The sequence below is a fragment of the Alexandromys fortis genome, unplaced genomic scaffold, assembly GCF_014885135.2.
Source record: "Alexandromys fortis isolate MF-2015 unplaced genomic scaffold, M_Fortis_MF-2015_v1.1 scaffold_102, whole genome shotgun sequence".
NCBI lineage: Eukaryota > Metazoa > Chordata > Mammalia > Rodentia > Cricetidae > Alexandromys > Alexandromys fortis.
The window spans coordinates 2,011,207-2,036,842 of NW_026067984.1; the positions used below are offsets into that span (position 1 = coordinate 2,011,207).

Consider the following 25,636-nt stretch of genomic DNA (forward strand, 5'->3'; position numbering starts at 1 on the left):
GCCCTCATAGGACAGAAAATTAGGTAGGCGGAGTAGACAGAGGAGAATGCTGGGAAAAAGAAGCTGAGTGAGTGAGTCGCCATGATGCTCCCACTCCAGACAGACGCAGGTTAAGATCCTCTCTGGTAAGCCAGCTCATGGGCTACACAGAATATTAGAAATGGGTTAGAACAATATGTAAGAGCTAGCCAATAAGAAACTGGACCTAGCCGGGCCAGGCAGTGTTTGAAAGAATACAGTTTCCGTGTAATTATTTCGGGCATAAGCTAGCCATGCGGGCGGCCGGGTGCCGGGGACGCAGCCCTGCCGCTCCTAATTTCAACAGGAATCAGGTAACCACATAGCCAATCTCCACAGGGCAGTTTAAATACCATGTAGGCGTGGTCATGGGCATTTCTGTGGTTGGAGGTTTTTGGAGACAGGGCAAGGTTTGGAGAGAGAGAGAGAGAGAGAGAGAGAGAGAGAGAGAGAGAGAGAGAGAGAGATAGAGAGAGAGAGAGAGAGAGATGGGTGGAGAGGAGACTGAGGTGAAGCGTCCAACTGAGCAGATGGTAGTTTACTAACAAGGAATGGTACAGTGAGACAGCTTAGAGAACAGAGGTACTTGCTTCTCAAGCCTGGTGACATGAGTTCAAATCCTAGAATCTACATAAAGGTGGAAGGAATTAATTGATTCAACAAAATTGTCCCCTGCCCTTTACACATGTGTTGTGGCGTGCAAGCCCTTCCCACATACATTATGAGAACACACAATGATGAAAAATAAGTTTTTAAATTAAAAGACTGGAGAGTCTTCACTGGGGACTTCCCATTTTATAAAACGAAGAATACTAAGTTATCCTCCACACCATCTATTGTCTAAGGATAACCACCAAGAAATGCTTCCACAAATATTCAGGGTAAAATACCGTCTAAAAGCATATGAGAACTGTTTCAAGGACAAGAAAATGTGAGCTGACATGGCAACTCTCAGACATTAACCTGGTTTGCTTCAGAACAAATGTAAGATGCCCTTTTAAATCGAGGAGATAATTCAGCCCCTGGCAGGCAGCTATCCTCCATGTCCCCTGAGAACATCAGGTTTAAATGTCAGTAGCTCTTGTTATCCATCTAGCCAAAGTGATTATTCATACTATTTGATCATCAACTATAAGTTGAAGGGACCCTGATGATGACAAAATATTTTTTCTGTCTATTTTTCTTCATGAACTACTTGAAAAGACCTTAAAAGAACCCTTGGTTTAATGAAAAGAACTGGATTAAATTTGTGTGTGTGTGTTTGTGTTCATGTGTGTGGTGTGTGCATGTGTGCAGATGCACATGCCTATGGATGCACACATGTGGAGATAAGATGTTGACATTGGATATCTCCTGGTACCATTTTCCAATTATACACACAGAGAGAGGAGGTATGAGGGATGGAGGGGGAGAGAGAGAGTCTCACTAAATCTAAAGAAAAGCAACGGATTAGGGTGCCTGGCAGTGAGGCCTCACAATACTCCTGTCTTTGTCTCCAAGCTTTGTGGTTACAGGCTAATGTTACCACATGTATTTTTTTTTTTTTAATGTTGGTTTTAGAGATTTGAACTCCGGTTCTTGCCTATCTCTACACTATAAACAACCATGCTTAGGAAAGGGTCCTAAAATGTGACAGCATCATCACTGTTATCAGATCAGCAGCTTCTTCAGCTCTCCATACCTAAATACTACTACGCTGGAGAGATGGCTCAGTGGTTAGGAGCGCTGCCTGCTTTTCCAAAGGTCCTGAGTTCAATTCCCACAAATACATGGTGGCTCAAACTATTTGTAATGAGATCTGGTGCCCTCTTCAGGATGAGACCTGGACAGTCGTCCTCATTAGTTTAGCCCATGAAACCCAAAATGCACAAGTTCAACAGAACCACCATCTACAGGCTGCCCATGCATGCTTCAGCATTGCCAGGGCAGAAATTTCATCCATTTTTCATTTCATGCGATAATAACGTAGACATACGGTGTATACTTTTTCAGATAAGTAAAATGGTTACAGGCAGCATATTTTCACATCAAGTATGAAACTACTCTCATGACAAATGGTCCTGCAAAAACTAATTTCTCTTATTTATAGCTGTTGTTTATATCTTTCCAATAAAGAGAGTTCTGCTTTTCTGTTTGGTTTTAAAGCATGAAAAATTTTGATTTTATTCTATTGTTTTTTGAGATGAGGCTCTCACTCGGTTGCCTCAGAGCTGTGGCCTTGAACTCACAATTCCTCTACCTTACCCACCCACCCAGCTACCCTTAGACTAGGATAATAGGCAAACACCATGTGCCCACCTAACAAGAAGAAGCCTGGTTTCTTCTTCCCGCTGTAAACATAAAGGTTCATGCAGCTAGAAAAACTCTGCAACTAGCTGAGGTTCTCTTCCATCTCCCGCCACTGAGAAATCATCCACAATGTATCTAGTAGGAAAATGAGATAGATGCTTTCATACCATAGTCTTCATCCTAGCACAGTCAGCAGGAAATTCCCAAGTCAGCATCTCCCTGGGAAACAAAGGAATTAGGCCAGGTAGCTGGTGCCTGATTTGCTCATGTGCTACCCCGAGATCCTGATGCTTTCTCTTGGAAAGATATGGGTCCCTGCATAGGGTAATTTCTTCTCATGTAAACACTCTGCATAACTCAGAACAGCATAAGCAATAAAGCCCACATTTGCCCTTCATCTCAGCAGGAAACATCTGAATCACACATCTAGCCACACAATTTCTGGAGCTCCCGAAGGACTAGATTTAAGTCATCTGCCTCAAGCACTGACAAGGTCCAGCATTCCTAAATCACTGAAAGTTGCAGAGGACAAAGTGGTCATTTGAACAAGAGACAGGACTAAACACCAGACCTCCCTTAACTCAACATAGCACAAACAAATAAAAACCATGAGCTCAATTCTTCCAAGTTAGGAAGGACACAGATTCAGCTTTCTAACTCTTCTAAGAGGAAAAAGCTTTTGGCCTGCCTATCACAGAAGGCATTGAGAGCATAATATACTTGGCAAGCAGAGAGAGAAAACACCATGGTTTTGCACTACCATGAACTTTTTATACCTGCAGAACAGTAGACAAGTTGACTGAACAAGGTCCTCTCTTGCATGAGGACAGCAAACAAAGCAGGGAAGGGTCTAGGGATTTTCTACTACACAAATACCAAAGAGATTCATGTGACCCATTTAAAAGAACAGGATAAAACTCCTTGAATAAGGGTTATGAAAATATACATAAATATCAATTGTCTGATAGAGAAAAAGAACAAAAGAAACCAAGAGTGAGCAGAAATAAATGAAATAGAGAATATAAAACTAAATAAAGAATAGAAAAATATGAAAACAATGATTTGAAAACATAATCAAAACTGACATATCTTTAGAATAACAAAGAAATAAAAACAAAATAAATAAATAAATGAAATCAGACATGAAAGGTGAGACATTAAAACTGAGAAGGCTGATAAAAGATGTTGATGAACCACTAGATGTCCATGAATTGGTTAACTCAAAACATTCTAAGACTTTCTGATAAAGAAATACAAACGTGGAATGATCTTTAACTCATAAAGGGGATTATTTAGCAAATAATAATAAAATCCAGGAAGAGATGACTTCATTGGCAAATTCTACTGAACCGCTAAAAAACAAATGAAAGCCAGTACTTGTCCAAATCTGCCCGAACGATGAAAGGAGGAGCACTTCCAGGGACTTTGTGAGGACAGCGTGACCCTGACACTAAAGCAGACGAGACACATAAGAAACTACAGGCCAGTGTCCCTCATAAGCAAGCATCCTTACCAAAGACAGGAAAACAACTTCACTAGCGCCTTCAACAGCTGCACGCCACAGCCCAATGGAGCATAGTCTCAGGTTTGAGGAGAGCTCAGCACTGGAAAATTACTGTTATACATCACTCTTCCTCAACAGAAATATAGGTAAAATCCATAGGACCATAGAAAAGGGTGCATAAAAGTAATCTGAAATAATTTAACATTCCTTCCGGATTAAAGATATTTCAAGAAACTAGAACTAGAAAGGAAACCATCTGTCTACAGCAGAGACCGTGGAGGAACAGTTCACACCTGGCATCACAGTTTGTGGTGAAAAACTGGAAGCTGCAACACAAAGATTAAAAACCCAGCAAGGCATCCTCTCTTGCCACATCGACTCAGGATATACCAGAACTCCCAGACAGTCAGTCAAATGGATCCCAGCTGCAGAAGTGCATGTCTCTGTTTTTAGCTAACTTGGCCCTGTGTATAGAATTCCTTGCACATTGTCACACGCTTGCACAGACATCCCTATTAGAACTGGCAGACTAACACTGCAGGAAACAGCATTGACTGAAGAAATCGCTTACATATATACATGTCTGTAGATAACCAACTATAAAATAAAAATTTGGATAATTACCATATTTGCAACAGCATCAAAGAGAACAAGATATTTATGAATAACCTTAGCCCTGACGAAGGGAATGAAGCATTTCTACATTAACAACTGTAAAAAAAATTCAATTATCAAAGACAGCAACGAATAGAAAGATAGCCAAGTTTATGGGTTAGAAAACAATCCTGTTAAAATATCCACCCTACTCATAGAGATGTAGGTGAAAAGCAATCACCTATCAAAATCTTCATGACAGAGGTTTGGGTGATAGCTCATTCTTGGTTCAATTTTTCAGCACTGCAAAAACAGGACACGGTGGGATAATCCCCATAATCCTCAAATTTGGGAGGGGGAGACAGAAGGATCTAAATTTCTTGTTCATTTTGGACTACATAGCAAGTATGAAAACAGCAAAGAATATTTGAGATAGATCCTATCTAAAAAATAAAATAAAAAAAAATCTAAAAACCTGATGAAAATGATTATAGGACTAAATCCCAAACAGCTCACAATTCCCAAGGAATCAATAAAGACTCTGACACTGAGACAAACACCTAAATGACACAGATTAAAAAGAAAGAGTTCTCTAAACTCAAAGGTTCATTAGTTTCAGAAGACCATGATATGTAGGGTGTGCAGAGTTGTCTAGAAAGCCAAGGAAGAACAGACATCTTGCAATAGCCCCTTTCCTTCCTCTGTCTTGCCAATTATTCCTTCAAGACACCTGGGCTCTGGGACTCAATTGCCCACATACTGAGAACAACATCCTCATTTACTGACTCTGTTCTGAAAACATTCTCAAAGGCCTACCCACGGATGTGCTTTTGGATCTAAGCCACTCGCAGTCCAAGGTATCCAGCAATTAAGACAGCATCAAGACACAAAACAGTGAAACATGTTATAGAAAGGTCATGTTTAAGAATGTGTATGTTTCCTACCTTAAAAATACACTGCAAAGCAAAAGGTATATTAAAGAAATAGATTATGGACAACTGCATGAAGATAGCCTATAAAAGCTGGCCGATTTCCACTGTCATTAGCTATCGTATGAAAATTTTCAAAGTAATTAATGTCTTCTTTTTTAATTTTAAGGTCTGGTTCCCATCAAAGAATATTTCATATTTCATATCCATTTTACCAGAAGCTTCACTTATGGAAACTCTTCAATAATTTGATATATACCAACTTGAACCTTCTCAATCTAATATTCTCATTGCTGTATGTAGAGAGTGATCCCATGTGTGTCTATGTGTTTCTCCTAAAACATATACCGAAGTTTCAGTAGTTAAAATAGTATAGGCCAATGCAAGTGAAGAGAACCAGAAATAAACACCACGCGAATGGCCAACCGATCTTCAGTCAGTCAGCCAGGAAGCATGCACGAGTAGAAAACATGGCATTTAACAAATGGTGTAGAGAAAGCCGGACATCTGCAAGGAAAAGAAAGAAACTGGATGTTTTTCTTCTGGCTCACACAAAAACCAACTCAAAATTCATTAAAGGCTTAAATATGCAATCTCAGACTTCAAAAGAAAACACAGGAGAACGTCCTCATGACATTGCTCTTGGCAATGATTTCACGGACACCACAAGTGCAGGCTGCTTGAGTCAAAGCTGGGTAGTGAAGGATCGCAGAGGAACTGTGTACAGACCGATCCTCCTGGTCCGAGACTAGAGAAAAATATTGTACAGAATGCAGAGGCATCAACAGTAAAGAAATCAGTCGTTCTTATAAAAAAAAATGTTCTTCAGCGGATAGTATGAAAAACTAATGCACTAAAATGCTTATAAGAATGTGGTTAGCGAGAAACTCAACAGTGTTGACAAAGATGTTAGTATAGACATCATGAAAAAGATTTTATAGAGTCCTTTAAAAATAATATATTTATAATATGGTCCAGCAGTTCCAACATATATAGCCAAGGGAAATAAAATCACTTTATCAAAGAGATACTGGCAGCCCCATCTATACTCTATACAGTAGTCAAGTTCCAAGATCCAGCCAGGTAATTTTCAATCGAAGAATAAAGAAGACAGTGTGTATACAATGTGCACATATGTACATATAAATAATATCTATAAGATGTACATGTGATATGATATTATTCACCTAAAAGGAAAGAATGAATACCTATCCCCTCAAGCAATTCTGATTGAACTGGAGATCACTGTGTGAAATGAAATGCGCCGGGTATTTAAAGTCCAATAGCACATTATCTCACTCCTTCACAAAACCTAAACAGCAGCTCCTAGAGAAATGAGCAGTGGAAGAATGGGCACTGAAACCCGAGAGGGGCTCAGTGGAGCTGGGCAAAGGAATAAAGCATGCCAAGACCCATCAAAACCCAGCTAGAGACGCTTAGTTCTCACTCTCTACAGAGCAACACTGCCCTTACTGCTTACACTAGATTACTCTCTGTCTCTGCATAACCAGAAGAGAAGCTCCCAAGACAGAAACACGACGGAGGGCTGACTCATGTTATGGCTGGCTACCCATCGCACACATCCATCCTGTTGCTCTGATCCCTATGAAGCTACAAAGCACTATCTCAGAAGAACAGACCCAGAGAAGAATTGATCTAAATGAGTCCTTCCGCTCTTCAAATGACAGTGTTCAGAAAGTAACAAGGTTGTCCTGGACAGGAGGAGGCTCAGCGCAGAAGGCATGAAGACCTGAAATCACCAGAACCCACATAAAGCCAGGTGCAAACGCACTGAAATATCAGAATTCCCAGGAAGTGGGACTCGTACATATCTAAATGTAACACAATTTTCTGCATGCTTTACTGATTACCATAACTAGGCTTTGAAATACTGAAAGGATTAATCGGACAAATTTTGGCTCCAAACCGCACAATCCATCAAAACCTGAAACGGGAGAGACGGCACTGGCTGCTCTTCCAGATCACTCAGGCTCGGTTCCCAAAACTGACCCTGTGGCTCACAGTCGTTTGTACCTCCAGTTCCAGGGGATCAGATGCCCTCTGTGGGGTCCTGCATTGACACTGTGCACATACATACACACAGAGAAGATGCATACACATAAAACACATGTAAATTGATCTCTGAATGTAGAGTCACTAATTATATAATTTGCAAGCTAATATTTGTAATATACATGTAATGTGTATTATACAGGAAAAAAATAACAAGAATGTCACTGTTCAATTCTCCTACTAGGTAATACATGTTTTTTGTTTCTTTTTAAATTGCATGTGGTTACCTATTGTGCTTTATAGTATGCATATCATTCTGAGATTTCCTAATTGTACCTCAAAGGCAAGATTGCTCTCTATTCTGATAGAAAAAATAAAGTAAAGAAGCCAAGTATGGTGACAGGCTTGCAATCCCAGCACTTGAGAATAAGAGGTAAGATAATGGTGAGCTCAGCCCAGCCTCGGCTCTTAACTGCACTTGTCTCAAGCAGGGAGAGATAGAGAAAGGACTGAGCGCTCCAAAGGCTCTCATTCTGCATCTTGCCCATCTCTGTTTAGGGGAGGGGAGGGTAAGAGAGGAGAAGGAAGGATGAAAGAGGAGAAGGCAGGAGGAAGGGAGGGATAGAGAGGAGAGGGGAGGACGGTGGAGGAGAAACAAAATAGAAAATCACTCTAGAGCTGTACTCCCTAGTTCGTCAAGCAGGCCTGGCTGGCTGAACTGGGTGCCGGACTTACGGCGGATTTGGCCCGCACCTCTAGACACTTGTATCTGCCTCTGAGAGTCTCTCTGTAGGCAGAGAAGATAACTGCAGAAAACCAGTTCACAAAAGACCTGTCTGTGGAAAGAACATGGACCACATAAATAAAGCGCCTACATCAGTCGTGGTGCCGTAGGAGGGACAACTCCCAGGAGCCCATTTCGTGTCGTGGGGAAAGGGAAAGAGAGCAACAACTGTTTGGAAAACAACAGACATTCACAATTTACTCCCAACTACAAGAAAGTCTTGGGCCTGTGATTTACTTGAGGAAATATGCAGTGTGTTTCCCTTCTTATATAAACGCATGCTGTATATGCACAAATCTTCTTTCCCCCAAATCCCCACTCGAATTCCCCTATTCTCTAAAAATTGATGGGACTGAGTTTTGAAAGGAAATATTTTCTTTGCCACTACAAGCCAATTTTTAAAAAGAACTAAAGCATGGAAATTGAGAAATAAATAATTTAGACTTCAAAGCACTTTGAGGAAGTCACTCCAAGGACACCACAAATCATTTAGATGAAGGGGCTTTTGTTCCTTGTCTGAAACCCAGTAGAGAAGCTCAAGGCCACCCCTAGCACCTAACCTGGTTCTGTTACCATGGCTTTGTCACTTTTCCTTATGCAAGATCCGATTTGCAAATAATTTGTTATCAGAGACAAGAAAAGGATTTCTTTTAAATTACTGCCTTCCTTATACCCCTGCAGGTTTATGAAAACAAGGATGTACCAACCCCATTATGGGGCGGGGAAGCAAATACAGATGTTATCCTGAATACTGGATCCCCTATCCCTCTTCAGTACAGAAGAAGAAAGATTGCCCTTTCTGTCTCTATGAATTATTGCTTAGAAACCAGTCACTTCATTGAATAAACTAAAATCCACAGGCCTCCTTACAAAGAAACACTACTGCTCTACACCGTGTCCTAAATAGCTCTGTGTCGTAGTACTCTCCTGGACAGAATCTCCAGCAGCTTTTCTAATATTTTCAGTACCTTCAAAAAATGAAAACTGCCCTCAGCCACTGTCCTATTACTCAAAATTGTCACGGCGTATGGGACCCATCTAGTACTGGTAGCAAAACTAGATGCTTTGTGGAAAAGCCCAAACTTCCTGCTTCCCCAGAGGAAGGGAAGAGCATTGATCTTGCCCTGGCCAGGTTTGCCAGCCTCTGACTAATGTACACTTTCTTTGTGGATTTCTCAGTTCCCCTCTTTGAAGATTCTGTCTGCTTGTTTGTTTGTTTGATGTTTTCTTGTGTGCAAGATTCCACTCTGCAGCCCAGGCTGACCTCAAGCTCAGAGCAATTCTTCTGCATCAGCTTCCAAGGAAGGGTCTGACTGTTCTCCAGCTTCAGCTCCCACTTGCCCCCAGCCCACAAGTCACATGGGTACTGTGGGACTCTAGCCCCCTCCTAGGTTCTTCTCTAAACCCACCCTCCTTGTTCTCTCCAGCTCTCTCTGCTCTCTTCTCCCTCCTATGAACCACATCTGAGCAAGAGTAAATATCCGGTATTCCCCTTCGCATCAGAAATCCTCCCCAGTCCACACAGTCCCTTTCTCTGTCCCATGGCCCCCAGGCTGCTTCTTGAGCTCTCATCGACAATTGATAGCAGTCTACCTGAGCCTCCAAAGCACCAGGGGGCGGCATAGTTCTTCCTTCATGTCCCTCTCACAGTGTCAAGACAGCTCCATGGTCACACAGTACTGATGCAATGACACTCGGGGCTTCTATGAACAATGTCTCCCCTAGTCTCCTCAGCCCTAACAAAGCCCAAAGAGAAGACTCTGAGCGAAAGCCACCAAGCCAGGCTTCCTTTCCTGTCGACAATGCTCACAGAAGAGACCCGACTCCCACCATTGCTATGCAGGGTCTGAGATCTGTTGTTTGCTCCTGGTCGTTAGGGCTTTAGGCATAACTAACACTCCCACATTTATTTTTTTTTTGATACACTTTTCATTAATTTGATAACTTTTAAGTGCCCTTCATGGAATTTCGGACAGAAAATACAAATGTTCCCTTACGTTAAATAATTTGTGTTACTATAAAGGCTAATATTTAATTAAAATGAAATATAAGTAATTGCATTAATGTACTAATATATTCTTTCATTATGAACATAGATGAATCTGAGTACTTTATAAAGAAAAGAAGCTCATTTATCTTTTCTGTCTTGTAGTTCAAGAGCAGAATGCCAAACATGTCAAGAAACCGAGAGAAGTCATTAAGGGAAGACAGGCAGTCTTGCTTCTAGTAACTTGCTTGTCCTGAAAGTTAACTCTCTTGACAAAACCAGGACCCATTCACCTTCTATCAAGCAACACCTCTTAAAAATACCATCACCTCAAATCACCACACTGGTGACCAAGCCTCAAGAACCTAAACTTCTGGGAAGGTGTGTCCAGGCACCAGCCACAAGTAAAGTGTTCCATAACATCAAATAACCAGCAAACATTCTTGAATGCTCTCTCTTGGCAGGACATACCATGAGGACATGAAGATCGAGACAAATAAAGTTGACAGACATTTTACAGCAAGAAGTTGAGAATGTTCATATGAATCAACATTTAAACAAGCAATACATATTAAAATTTAGTAACTTGTTGATTAAAGTTTTATCCAGTTCAATATTTTAAACACAAATTGGTAATTCATACAGGAATTTCCAAAAGACTCCCTCTCTATCCAAATCTGTTCACCACCGCTAGGAGTCAATGTGGCTACCCATCAATACAAAGCCCACTAAAAAATGCATATGTGAGGGGGTCTGTGTGGGTCAGTGTGTAGCACATGGTACAGATGCCTACAGAGACCAGAAGAGAGCACTGGATTCCCTGGAATCAAAATAACAGGAAGTTATGGGTGCCCAACGTGGATGCTGAGAATCAAACCTGGATCTTTTGAAAGAGCGGCAAGTGAGCTTAACCACGGAGCCATTCCACCAGCCTACAGTAACTGGGCCTCACATAACAGATAATATGTCTGGGAGAAGGAATCTTGTAAACTGTACACTCAGTGAGTAACATTCTGTTATTCTTCTTAAACAGTCTACTGCCCATTAAAGTTCACTAATGACTTAAAGGAAGCTCAGTAACTATAATAAAAAACACCTACACAGCAATGATGAAGAATTTTGTTCCCATCTCCATATGAGATGCTCACTTATTTCATATAAAAAATGCAGAAAATATTTTATTCCCATAACCCTGAGAAATTGATTAAGCCCTATTTTACAGATCTGGCCAGTGAAAGCACACAAGCCAAAACAGAAGTGAACTGTGTGTCACTTGAGCTTAGTGTTATCTGTTCTCTCAGAACTAACTCAACCAGTTTTACCTGGAACCTATAATCATTAGCATTGTATCGTTACTACTGAATTTTGTCAGGTTACAAACTAGGGACTCTGAAGAATATGTGACTTTTGATTGGAAGTCGTAAGATATGAAGGGATGAGGCAAGTTAAGGGAAAGAAGCAGGGCGTATTTCAGGAAGAAGGTATAGAATACTCCACAGTAAAGTGGGCGCTGAGTAGTAGATCCCAACCAAAGATGATGGCAAAGCTGGAAGAAGAAAAGGCTGGCCAGAGCAGAGACCTGAACAGCTGTGTCTATTCCAGACCTCACAGATGCCTGCACACTACAATAACAGTTCCCAGAGCCTGGTTCGACTCTGCAAATTGGCCACACCACAGTCAAAACTGTTTTCATAAAGCCAGTGACACATCATTTACTTTGCTAAATATTGACAATTGTGCTAGCAGAGGTAAAGCAATGGTAGATAAAACCGCTAGTGCATTAGCAGAAATTAAGAAGACATTTAATTGAAATGTCAATGAATTCTTCACCACCACAAAGCAGCAAAACCTAAGACCTCCACACACCATAACATAATCGCTTTGTTACCAAAACATAACAATACACATCACCAAATCATAGCACTAAACATCAATACATAAACCCTGATGCCACCCACATAAAACCCTGCACACCACCAATATATAACACCACACACCACCACAACATGGCACACACTACCAATGCATAACACCACACACCACCAACACATAAAGCCCCACAACCAATACATAATGTCGGATATCACCACAACATACCATACACCATGCAAACAGATCACACACTACCAACATATACACCACACACCAAGGCATAATACCACATACCACCAATACACGAACCTACACAAATTATACACAATATGACAAACATTGGAAATAAAGCAAACATCAGCAATGTAACAGCAACCGAAGCCAGTTTTTAGAGGTTCGCGCTCCAAAGTAATGTCTCTAAAGATACACAAAGAGGAATGTAACTTCACTAAATTTTAAAGCTTAAGTCAGCATTACCTAACTCATACCTGACAATACGGGCTCATCCTCAGTGCTGTTATTAGAACCCAAGTTTGACTTACTAACTAAATTAGATTCTTATTCTTCATGGAATATCATTCATTAATACCACACCAAAAATACTATATTCCAGATGTGAATATTTGGAACTTTTTCTTTAAGGAAAAGTAAATAAAAAGATCATAGAACTTTGTTCAAAAATGGCTGCATTTGTCACTAATGACAAAAAAAGTTTTCAAATATAAATCACAATCTTAGAAAAACCTTAGCTCCCATGAGTGCTTCCCAGTATTTATATATTTTATCCAGTAATGAAGAGAGTGACTCTAAGTGGAAGAGACTTTTGAATGCTGTGTAATGACACAATCAACCTCTGGAGAGTTTCCAAAGAAGGCAACTGAGTATCTTCTAGCTGTTCTGTGTGTTGTTATAAAATCGTTTGTGAAAAAAAGAGTCCATTCAACGAGCATGCCAGACCAGTGAATTGTAATGAAACAGAACAAAATGTTCACTGATCTGATTCTAGGTTTCACATAAAAACTCTCCCCTAAGTAGCTATCATTTATTAACTTTGGCACGACACTAAAGAACATCCGCAATTGGGAAACATAATTTAAGCGCTCTTCCCTTTCCCAACATCATGTCTGCATGTGGTCATTCCTTTTTCACATACCTCAGCCAAATTAATATACCATTGTGAACCTAATGCAAATTCTTTGTTTGTCGGTTGTACTAGGGATTACATCCAGGTCCTCATATCAATATGGTGTGACTGAGTTTTGCCCAGTGCATTTACAGTCTGGTACAATGGAAAATGGAAAAATGAATGTCTGAATAACACAAAATAAATACACCTAGAGATAAAGATGTAGACGCAACAATTCCTAACACATACACAACCAGCAATTGCCACGGATAAAGATTTGATGAATAAGAAGCTTGTAAGAACCAAGAATGACTATCAAAAAAAGTCAATGGTTAAGGACTCGCTGAAAGCAGCTTATGAGTTCTAGTGTCAGAAGGGTAGAGGGAAAGGGTAGGGGACAAAGACTCAGGAGTTAGAGATTCTAGAAGCTAATGATGAAGTAAGTGGACTCAGGGGTGTGCTGGGGTGTAGAGAACAGCCCATGGTTCTTAGCAAGTAATAATGGTATCAAGGAAGTGACTAGATTTCTTTGAGAGGAAATAAGTAATATCTGAGTCAAAAAGTAAAGTAGAGCTACAACTGCACATTAACAAATGACCAAGGGGAGGAGGTTCCTTTTTAAGATACTATATGCTTTTGGTAACTAAGGAACCCAACCAAGGAAGAACCAGCCAAGTGAAGCTCAGAACACAGGTCATTTTAGTTCAGGAAATACACCAATTAATAGATGGAAATGTTAATGAAATATGAATATACTCCATATTTTTTTCAGACAGTAGCGCCTTCAGTATGTTGTTAAATCCATAAGAATACAAGAAATAAGAGATAAATAAGATGAAGGGAGAGCAGTTTCCAGAGTGAAGAAGGAACAGACATCGGGAGGGTCTACCAAAGAGCTTGATTCCTTTTACTCTATGTCAATAATTAAAGTGCCATGCTGGAACTGAGCCGGGTGGGAGGCAAGGCTGTGTGCTGGAGAAAGTGAGAAAGAGACTGAGACGGCTGATGGAGAGAAGCGGAGGACCTCAGGACCACACAGTGCATCGCAGAGCACACCAAGAGATAAGAAACAAATCAGCGCAGGACAAGTCATCAAAGAAGCTTCAACAAACAGCTGGTGGCATTTTAATTGTTATCCAACATGTTCTATTGGAAATTTATTATTTAGCTCGTTATTATTCAAAGGAGAGCTTTATGAACTTTCATTTCATATGTACATTATTTCTCAGAGGGACCATGTGTATGTACATAAACTTAGATTACTCGCCCTCTGAATTGTGAGTGTAAATTTCCATGAAATATAGCTAGTCAGGAGCTAGCATAACAACAAAAGACACTTGTACAAACACTCCCAATTCCTTGCCACATTAAAGAAATTATTTACCTTCAAAGGAAGAAAAGAGGTCACATTTCTGAAAGTCGATTCCCTTAATTTGTGAAAGTATGAGAAACTGGTAACATAAATAATTCAGCTCCCACATGCATTACTCTCCTTCAAAATACTTGTATTATGATAAGACAAATCTAAAACTGGATCCACTTAGTACTAACTTGCTTTAGAAAATGAATTTTGTGTAGGCTTTTTTTTCTTTTTCTTTTTTGGCTTCATTATATCAAAGCTAATAAACAAAACAATTTAAACAAACAAAAAAACCTAACCCTGAAAAGAAGGTTACAAACCAATTATAAAGCATAATATCATAAAAGATCAACTTGCCTCAAGTGAATAGCTCTGTGTGCGTGACTGAATTAAAATTCTTCACTGTACACATGGGAAAACTGAAGCCTAATTCTATGGACTTAGTGTTCTTCAGCATGTGCAATAATGTTCTTCTTGCTGTGTCCTTGCCTGTCATTTGTGAGGAGATGTGCAAAGTGAATTCACCTTACCAATATCACTTCTAAATGCACAGTCATTAAACCTTGGATGTGTAAAAAGATTAACGGTGTATTCATTGGATTCTACTGCACTTTCAGGCAAAAATGGAGCTCTTAAGCACACAGCTTTAAAACAGCCATATATGTTCTAAAACCATATATGACCTCTTAATTGTTTGCAACATAGACTGTTAACACACACATGGTATAACTAAAAAGTAAAAGACATCATCATGTGAAGGATTCAATTTCGCCAACTATCGAAATATATTATGTGAAAGAGAAGGATTCTGGGAGAGGAAAGAGTTCAACAGCAGCTCTTCACAGGCTTATGAGAATAAATGGAAATACTATTAGTGTCTAAGTGACACTTAATTTTGGTCGTACCTCTTCTGGTTCAAAATCACTGTGGTGACAAAACAAAACAAAAAAAAATCCTGCTTAAAAAAGAAAGTCCATTTTCTCTTTGGAGCCATCTCCAGCATCCTTTAATCTATGTATCTCTTCTGCATTTCTCTCCTCAGTCTTGGCTTTGTAATTTGGCTTATCCAAAAGAGGTTTATCTATTTTATAATACAGGACCTTACTTAGAAGTTATTTATTCGTCTATTCATCAAAGAAAACGAACTAAAATAAAAACGCATCCAACAATACACAACAATTTAGGGCCACGGAAGTGCCAGGTGCGACCCTCTGAACAGGCTTCCAAATTACAGGAGAGATGAAAATGACGGCAGCAGGCACTGAGCATAGTACTGCAGGTGAGCTAAGATCAGGAGACAAATACTGTTCCTCCTTCTAACTGTAGAACTTCAGCCAGTTTCCCAGATGTTACCTAGTCCCACTTCTACAGAATGCTGTTAGTTCACAGAACCCATCCCCCACCAAAAAAATGAAAATTCTGACTATATAAAACTCTGCCTAGTAGGACAAGGTAATATTTACTCAGCTAAATTCTGAAGAACTGGCAAAATCTGGTTAAACAGAATGTTATGCTTCCAAATGTAGCAGTAGTGGTGGTAGTAGTAAGCAAGGAAAAGACAGGAATGGCAATAGACCAAGCATTCTAAAACAAGATAGTACCTGCAACCAAAGTCGGGAATATTAATTCAAGAGCTTCTTGCAATCTAGGGCTAAAGGAAATAAACTAAACTTTTGGGCATGAACACTTGAGGGCTACTGAATATAAGACTAGAAAGTGGAACATGAAAACAGTATGCTTTGTAAATGTGTAACAACCAGGCGGCTAAAGGAGAAAATACCACACCGCTCTTTTGACAATAGTAGAAAGAGCAGCTGCATCAAAAAGAAAGCTGAACACGATGATAAAGGGGATCACTCCAAGGGAAGATGTGGGGTCCATTTCAGTTTCATGCCTGACTAGCTGGAATAATGGGGACGCCAATTTTGAAAGCTGGAGAATTACTTGGAAAGACAAGATCGTTAATTCAAGTGATTGCAAAATAACAGTAGGCCATCAAAGAGAAATTGCAAAGTAGGTGGTATGAAAATACATAACCAAACACAAGGGAAAAAATATCCTGGTCTAGGTATAGAGTGATGACAGCGTAGGCAATTATCTTTTTCAATCAGCTTCTCATCTTGGGCCAACATTTTCATCCTGAACATTTCTACAGGGAAGCAAGGAACTGGAACTAAGTAAAGATCCATCCAGTCTGCTAATGAAATCTAGATAAAAGAAACTACGGAGACTAATGAGGACCATATGAATTAGCCTAAAGATGACAGCTTCTGATTTTCCATATATCTCCCCCTCTCATCTGTATACACAACTGAAATGCATATATCCTAGCATTACAAGTTGAAAAAGACAAAAGTTCTCACAAAAGATATCAAGTGCATTTATATTTATACATATATTTTTGCTTATGAACAAGTTTGTAGAAATAACCCTGATTCTTTTCCACTGTGTGCACAGAATCAAAATAAACGTGAATTACTTAGGTTGTGATTTTAACATTAGAGTTTTGAGGGCTTGAGAACATGTATTGAGGAGATGGGTAAATGCAGGTGGACATGATTGCACACCCATACAAGAGCTGCCTAAATCACTAAAGGCTCCTTGGGAAGCTCCTCAGAGAGAAGATAGTGTGAGTCAAAAAACAAACAGAAGAAAGATTTTGTAGTAGATTAAAAATCTGAAAACAAAACGGAGTGTTCCACAAGATGGTGGCTGTCCTGCTCAGTGTCCTGATAGCAGAACTAGATAATGGCAGAAGTGAGCACCTGAGTGTACCCAGCAATGCCCTAGGCATGGGAAACCTATACCGATCATGAGGAGGTTTGAGAAGACAAGGCAAAGCTCAAGAAGCTCCACTAAAATCCAGGCTCTAAGCATCTTAGTAGATGTTGGACTCCAAAAATAAATCCACAATACACATGAGACATGTACTCTAGCAAAAAGGGTCCGTTCCAGTGATCATGTCTCTCATCAGACTCTCCTGGTGACCACTAAGGGTATAGCACCCTGACTGACCTAGGTAAGCACAACTGGAGCCATGACTATAAGCATCCAGCACCCTCAAGGAGCATAGTTCTCAAGAAGCATCTGTCGCAGAGCTAGCACCTACTCACTGTCCTTCCCCGGCTAGCGGACAGGGACCTGGTGGCTTGCTGTGCACTAGGCAATCTGACTTTGAGCTCATTTTGCTGCCTCTCCCGTATGTCTGGGAGTGAACTCTGCCTCCAGATACTGATTATGTCGCTTAGAGCTAGGGTGACTGTTAGATTTGTTTGCTGTGAACTGCCCCCCATATTTTTTTATGATTTATTTATCTTTATTTTATGTGCATTAATGTGAAGGTGTTAGATCCCCTGGAACTGGATTTTTAGACAGTTGTGAGCTGCCATGTGGGTGCTGAGAATTGAACCCAGGTCCTCTGGAAGAGCAGTCAGTGCTCTTAACCGCTGAGCCATTTCTCCAGCCCCCTGTCCCCCATTTTTAAAAGTATGTATAATAAATGATACATTTGAAAAGCACACCAGATTGTCTGCCTTTCTGTGGCACACACATGAGGTTCAAGACGGTTCTCTGATGCACTTCAGAAGCACATTAGTTACACATACTATGAGTAGCTGCCACGTGTTTGAAATTCAGAGGCCTCGGCATAAGAATGCGCACCAGTCGCTCAGCAATGGCAAAATCAGTGGTGCACACCAGGACCGAGGCAGGGCAAGCTCAGGGCAAAGGAGATACTCTGTCTCCTACCAGCAAAAGCTGAGATGAACAACAATGCCCTTCTGTGTTTTTAAACTGTTTTCTTGTTGTTCTTGGAATTATTAAGTATATTTTTCTTCCTGATCCGGTTTCTACAATACACACGGGCATCTGACTATGGAAGTGTTGATGATTTCCATTTGTCATCCTGCAGGCACTTCCAGAGGGATGGCAGACTGACTTATTCTTTCCTACTGGACTATGTCAGAGAAGAGATTTGTCTGGTTTTAAAGGATATTTAAAAAACAACAACAACAATAAAAAACGTGATTATGAAATTTCAGAGGGAAATTAGGGTTTTGTTTTTGTTTCGCTTGACTTGTTGGGTTTGGGGTTTTGAGACAGGGTCTCTGAATTTCTGACTGAACTGGAATCCCTTATGTAAATCTGGCTGGCTTTGAACTCACAGAGGTCCTCCAACCTCTTCCTCCCGAGTACTGGGATTAAAGGTGTGCATCACCAAACTTGGTTTAAAGGGAAATTTTGTTCATTAAGGTCTTCAGATTTTCATTACCAACTCAAGCAAAGCCGTATGCATTTCATATACTAGAACTTTCCAAGTCAACCCACCCAGAGTAAAGGCAGATTTATCTAACTGGCCCGAGATAAAATTTAAATCTGTAGAATGAAGACTCCATTTCCTATTGCTATTAGATAATCAGATATAATTTTAGGGTTTTTAAAAATCTCGCAAGTTGAAACGGCCTGAAACAACAACATATGGCCTACCTGGATATCCAATTTCAAATCCCTTAGCATAAGCCTGCCAAACAAGTCTCCCATGCCAGAACAGCTCTAACGACAACAACTTCCCAACCCCTTCTCTAATCAATTATATCTCATTTGATCTCTAACACAGAGTTTTTACATGGGAGCCAAAATCTCACTCCCTACAACTTCGAATCATTAGCATGGCTTTTGGCTGATACCAAGTATAGCTTCTTATTAACCTCACGAATTTTCAAACATTTGAAAGCAACCTTCAATTATCTCAGTTCCTTTAGCATTTCCTAGTATAAAAAGATCTTAATTGCTTCTATCATTTCTCTGTCCTGGAAATGTTGAGAACAGTGCAGAAATGCCCATAAACTGTGCTTTAAACATCTTCAAAAATTGCTTTAATTATAGTGTCAAGTATAACTATATATATGTAAGTATATATGTATATGTGTATATATATATACATTTATATCATGATGAAAATGCCATCAAATATTTTCCCAGTAGTCTACTTAATCCATACACGCACAAATGATGGGTGAACCAAATGGCAACTCATTTCCCTACCTCATTAGGTTTTGCCCATCACTTTGTTTTTTATTTTGTTGTTGGTATCACATGAATAAACGTGTTTTATTATGACATTTTCTTACACGTGTATCATTGCGCTTCATTCACATTCACCCCAATACACGTTCTTTTCGGCCCTCCCTACTCTTACTGTTTCCCGGCTTCCTGCAAGATAGGCCCTCTTCACCTGCCCTGCCATTCAAATATATACGATTCTGCAAATAATATCAATATGCAAATCTCTTCTTTCTGAGTCTCAGTCCCATAATTCAGGGTTTATACTTGATACCAATTCTGTCTCACACTGAATTTCCCAATGTTACAAACTTCAGTTTGTATGAGTCTTTTTCTTTAAAGTTTCCTTCCAGCCACTGATAAAATGTTGAATATGGTGAGGACAAAATGCCACCACATTCAAACATAAACTAGGGTAAAAATGTTCCACTCATCAACCTAGTTGTGACCTCATCCAGTTGTTCATCTGCTGAGACCATATCAACTGATGTAAAATCCAGACATAACAGAGCCAGTGAGAAGCAGACAAAGGTGTTCAGCTTTCCCTGCACTCATTAAAGAAATTTTCATTTTGTACCAAGCATTCTAGTGTTCTCTTTTAATGAGTCAAGAAAGGCATTGTTCTTTTGTGAATTTACAAAGAGCTGGGCAAGCACACAGCTTAACTGATAATCTCCAGGGAATAATCACCATGGAAGTAGAGGGCTATGTAGAGGGAAGAGATTGGGATGCCTCTCAACAGCATGGTACCAATTTAGCATACTTGAGGCCCTTAACTTCTTGATTCACAGCATCACACACACACACACACACACACACACACACACACACACACACTTCTCAGAATAGGTCATGGTTTTAAGATTGGTGGACAGACTGAGGATCAATAGTGTATAAGCAATAGTTACTGCCATGAATTTGGAGCAACAGCACCGAGGTAGAGGTAGAAGTTCACTAACACAGCGAGTGCACCGGGTGCTCTAACTATTGAGAAGAACACAGGCATTGATGGGAAAGAGCAAGTGTGAATGAGTGACCCATGAGCGCTCCCTGTGGTCCAAGGACAGAGATGGAGAGGATAGCGATGATGAAGATGTCAAATTCTAGCGATCAAGAGTCTTCGCGTAGAGCCATGAAATGTCAGCCATATGTAGCAAGCCATGGGGTTCCCACAAGGTGTCTCAATATTGGAATGACTTAATTAGACCGGAGACCTGGGAAAGCTCTAGGGTCATTGTGGCAAAGGAATGGTCAAGAAAAAAAAATAAAAGCAAGAACTAAACAAAACGAGGAGTGGGAAGATTAGAACAAGCTGGATGACAGATTTTAGGGAAAATAAATCAATATCTCTGGGAGTGAAAATGAAGACTCTCCAGACACAGGAGAGAAGAGCTGCTGAGCTTCTGAGTCTTGGTGACTGTTGAATTGGGGAAACTAAAGAAAGGGTAGGTCAAGAGTGATCCTAGGATGGAAAAGGGGGTGATGGAGCCGTTTGCTATCAAAGGGGAACCGTGTTAGGAAAAGTGTGGAGGAGTTCTGAGTGCAAGTCCAGCGGTTGAGCTGAGCTTTGTAATGTGATGCGGAGGGTACGACCCTCTACATAGCTCTGAACGAGAAATGAAGACCTGCGAAGTAACAGTGAGTGACCGTAGTTGTACACGTGGGTTTGGGGGAAATCTCACAGGCAGAAGAGAGACTCACACTGAGATACCTCCCCAGCGCCCCTCCTGTATTTTAAAATGTATGCTCTCAGAATGGGATTCTCAGTGGGAGAAACTACTGCTCTCGTGGAAAAACAGGGCTATTTAATTCTCGCTCACGGCAGACAGGCTGCCAGGCACATATGCTCCCATCGCTTATCAATGCCACTCTCCAAATAGTTAAATAAACCAGCTCACCAGGAAGACTCTTACAATATTAAGACGTATTTATTTTCTATCCTCACCTTCTAAGGTCCCTAACTCTAACCCTGCTGAGCAAACACCTAACAAATTTACACAAAAGAAACCATTTAGATTTCCAAACTACAAATCGCTGAGTTAGATTATTTTACAGCACACGACTCTGGCTGAGATTCTGGCCGAAGTTTTTAGAGAACTTTCAAATAATGGACCAAACTCCAGCCAGAGAAATGACTCCTGGATTTCTTAAGCTCTTGTTCTTAACTCAGAATTTCTATTTATTTTACTTCAGCTTTGTTTGTTTGTTTTTAAACGAGGTCTCACTATGTAGACCAGAATGGCTTTGAACTCCCAATCCCCCTATCATCTGCTGGGATTATAGAATTGTATTCCTACGCCAAGAGATGCTTATTTGTAAAAAAAACATTCAACCCAAAAATATAGAACTGTAATTTTCTAGGGCACATTTCCTTGAAATATATATATACATGTATATATATATTATTTATTGTTATGATCATGTGTGTGTGCACCTGTCACAGCATGCATGTAGATGGCAGGTGCACCTTTAGAAATTGGTCCTCTCCTTCCACCCTAGGGTCCCAGAGAGCAAGCTCAGGTCCTTATGATCACACCTTCACCTGCTGAGTCATCATCCCTGCCCTACTTGCACACAGGTGAGCTAGACATTTAACAGGATTACTACAACCATCAGCAAAAGTTAGTCTCAAAATTATAAAAATAAAATAAAAAATTGAAGGCTATGGCAGAAACTAGCAAAGATTAACTTTGCTAGTATTAACAGGGAATATTTAGAACTTGAAAATGCATCTTTCACCTAAGGAGAAGAAGGCCCAACATTATCTACTCCCTCAAAGGTTAATCTCCTGATTAGGTACAAAAGTCATATCACAGAGGAATCCTGACGTCAGCAAGTGGTGGGTAAACCTAAGCCTGGCCCCTCATCATTCAGCAGATACCCAGGGGTACAGAGGCCAAGGAGAAGCATGCATATAACTCAAGGCTGTCCTTTATGTCTATCACCCCATAATTTGACCCTGACATAATACTGTTAAATAAGTAGGATGTCAATGGTCAAATCAGGAGATGCCTCTTGACATGACATGAAACTTAGTTAATGGTAGACATTACTCTCCATGGCATGATTTCAGGCTTTCAGTCTCTCACGTCTGTACAAGCATCAACTGCAATAGATCAAGTCTAAAGTCCTTGACTGACGAAAATTTCTTCCTAAGACATTTGGTGTTTCTTACAGACATCTATAAAACTGCAGTGGTTCACAATTCATCGGGTTATGATGCTGAAATAAAATGTCTGTGGTCAATATGACATCTCAACCATCGTAACTAAAAAACGGCCTATCACAGCCAAGTGATTACAAATCCTGTATTATTGACTAAAACACATTATAATATGTAGAAAACATTATAGAGAATTCATCTGATGGTTATTTTCAGCTTTTATTAGCCAGTAACATTAACCCTTCCCAGAAAAGATCCCTAGCTGATAAACCTTGACTTTGGAGAGATTGTAGCTGGATTTTGTTTTTACAAGTCATTCTATATTTTATAACACACTTTTGGAGGGATACACTAAATTCCTTACAAATATTGAAAAAGAACTCTAATCTACCATGCAAATAAATTTGCTTCCATTGTGGTATACCAATACAAATGTAATAGATTTCGAGATCGTAGCTTATCTGTTTCTTAATGAATTTTCCTGTTAGGTTATTTTTAAATCTACTTTTTGTACTAGTGTTTTCTCAATACACGGACTCTTAGTATCCAACTAAACTTGCATATCTGGCCTAAGAAAGCTAGGATAACTTGTTTCACTTTTGTGAATGATATGTAAAGATGCATGAACGAAGCGGCCTTCACCACTAGGAAGGGACTATCACACTCCAAACCTCTGTCTACCCTGTGTTTTGCTATCAGGACACAATGGGTCACAGCTGGATGTGAACAGTGTCAAGGTCGGGCATTTTAGTAGTCAGGCTGACTGTCAACAAACAGCAGCAACATGGCTCTGCAGAAGGATATAAGGTTTGAGGAACGTACGAAGGGCACAGATACTGCTTCTTCTTCCCCTTCCCCTTCTTGGACGATTTTTCTTTTGAACAAGCTTCTTCCACCCACAAGGACAGGAAAATAAAAAAGGAGATTGCCAAGGAAAGCCTCATCTTGAGAATGGAAGGATCGGCGGCTCAATCTAGAAGAGAAAACAAGAAGACGTTCACACTAAGAAGCGTGCAACAAGCCTGTGGCTTCTCTTTAAGGGGCGTCCCCACGGCTACCCAGCAAGTAAATGTATTTGTATCTCAAACCCTACATCATGGAACGTGTAAGTTTCCTTTACATACCAATAAGCCCTTTTGAATATCACAGTAAAACTCACTTCAGACAAACATACGAAGAAAACAAGATTTCAATAAGATACAAACTGTACACTTTCTAACTCTGGGGTTATATGAAATTAAAGTTTGATATTAAATTAGAGAATATTCAAAAATAGGTTCGGACAGATAGCTGTAAGGATGTTTAACACACTGTTTGGATAATTCTCTCTGGCTAGTACATTTGATGTATTTTTTTAAAATCTACATTGTGTAAATTTTTGAATGAATTTTTTTTTCAAAAATAACCACAGGATTTAATTTAATGTATTAGGCAACTGATGGAGATAAAGGAAGATTAGCATGAAAGAGTTTCACACTCTATATCCATTGCTTTTACTGTATCATTAAACCTACATGCTGCTTTTTCACTCTGAAAATGTATGCACTACTGTAAGTTGGCTTGTTAGTTTTCCCATTGATGTGAGAACTCGGATAACACTCCTCAACAAAAAGATTATTCTGGGTAATAGCCAGGAAACAAAACTGGAAGTGGGCTCAAACTCTACAGATAATCTTCCTACGTACATTTGAATATCACTGCCTGTGCCCAGAAGAGACTATTCCTGCCATACTCCAATACGTAAAGAAAAAAAAAAAAAAAAAAAAAAAAAAAAAAAAAAAAAAAATCAAGCATTTACTGGTAGCCAAATAGTTAAAACCACTTCTCCGGGCTTCATTTTCAGGCCATAAAACCTGAGTCCCAAACACCCCATTCCCATCCCACTCTTGTATCTGCATTGCCTATGCCCCCCCCCCCAAGATTTACCCGTTATTTATCCTCTACACCCTACCGCAGGCTCAAAGAGCATAGTATTAGGTTCTTCATCCGCATCCACTACCACCCCCAGGGAAGAGTCCCAGCACCGCAGTAGGGCTGTCCCCCTCGGCTGGAGCCCCTTGCCCTCCCTGAGCGGTGCCGGCCACCACAGCCAGGCTCCCGTGCCCCTGTCTCCAACTCTAGGTGGCTTTCCAGAGCGGTCAATGCAGGGCCAGGGGATGCCTCCCCCAAAGAACCCCTGGGCCCTGGCCGCCGCGTGTCCCCATCCCGGGCCACGGGCCCGTGCCCCGCGGGCACTGGACTCTGCATCGTCCTCCGAGCCCGCTCTGGATCCTTGCTCGGCCCCGCCGCAGTGCGCAGACCTGGAGCCCGCAGCGCGGGCACCTCGCCGCCAGGCCTTACCGTAGGCGCCCCGCAGCCCTCCGCCGAGATGACGGCGGCGCCGGTGGCGGGGGGCAGAGGCAGCTGCGTCCCGCCGGTCCCCGCCGCCCGCGCCGCTGCCGCCGAGCCTGACGCGCCTGCTCCGCCCCCGAGCGTGCGCCGTGGCGCACCGCGGACATCTGCGGGGACCGCGGGCGGAGGAGCGGGTCGCGGTCGGGAGGGACCAGACTCCACACCGAGGGGAGGGCGGCGGGGAAGACACCGAGGCCCTTGGCGGGGAACCGCGGGGCGGGTCAGAGGGAACCGCAGGGGCCCCAGGGTGAGACATTTGGGGAAAAAGGAGGCAAAGCCGGGTGGCAGGACTCAAGGGTCAGCATGTGTTAAAGCTACATAAGGTGGGACAGCAGTTGGCCCTCCTGAACCAAACTGGACCCGCTTCCTGTGGTTTCATCGCCTGCCTCTTCTGCAGGCTGCTCCTTGTCAGAATGATAATTCCAGTTTCGGAAGTGTGACCTTTCTATGCAGGTTTCATCTAGACAGAATCATGACAGCAGTACGGCGCTCAGGGGACCCCGCTCTTAACGTGGGATGCTCAATTAACACTGTGCATGCATAGC

General features: G+C 41.0%; 1 protein-coding gene across 1 annotated transcript in view; it reads right to left on the bottom strand.

The window, feature by feature from the left end:
- Glrb (glycine receptor beta) overlaps positions 1-25,226 on the bottom strand; it is a 60,385-nt gene extending 35,159 nt beyond the window's left edge. The window contains exons 1-2 of the mRNA XM_050158753.1: positions 25,041-25,226; positions 23,523-23,673 (exon numbers count right to left, since the gene is read on the bottom strand). Coding sequence (XP_050014710.1) covers positions 23,523-23,644 — 122 coding nt within the window. The 5' untranslated portion in view covers positions 23,645-23,673; positions 25,041-25,226. The remainder of the gene's footprint in view (positions 1-23,522; positions 23,674-25,040) is intronic.
- Positions 25,227-25,636: the final 410 nt, after the last annotated feature.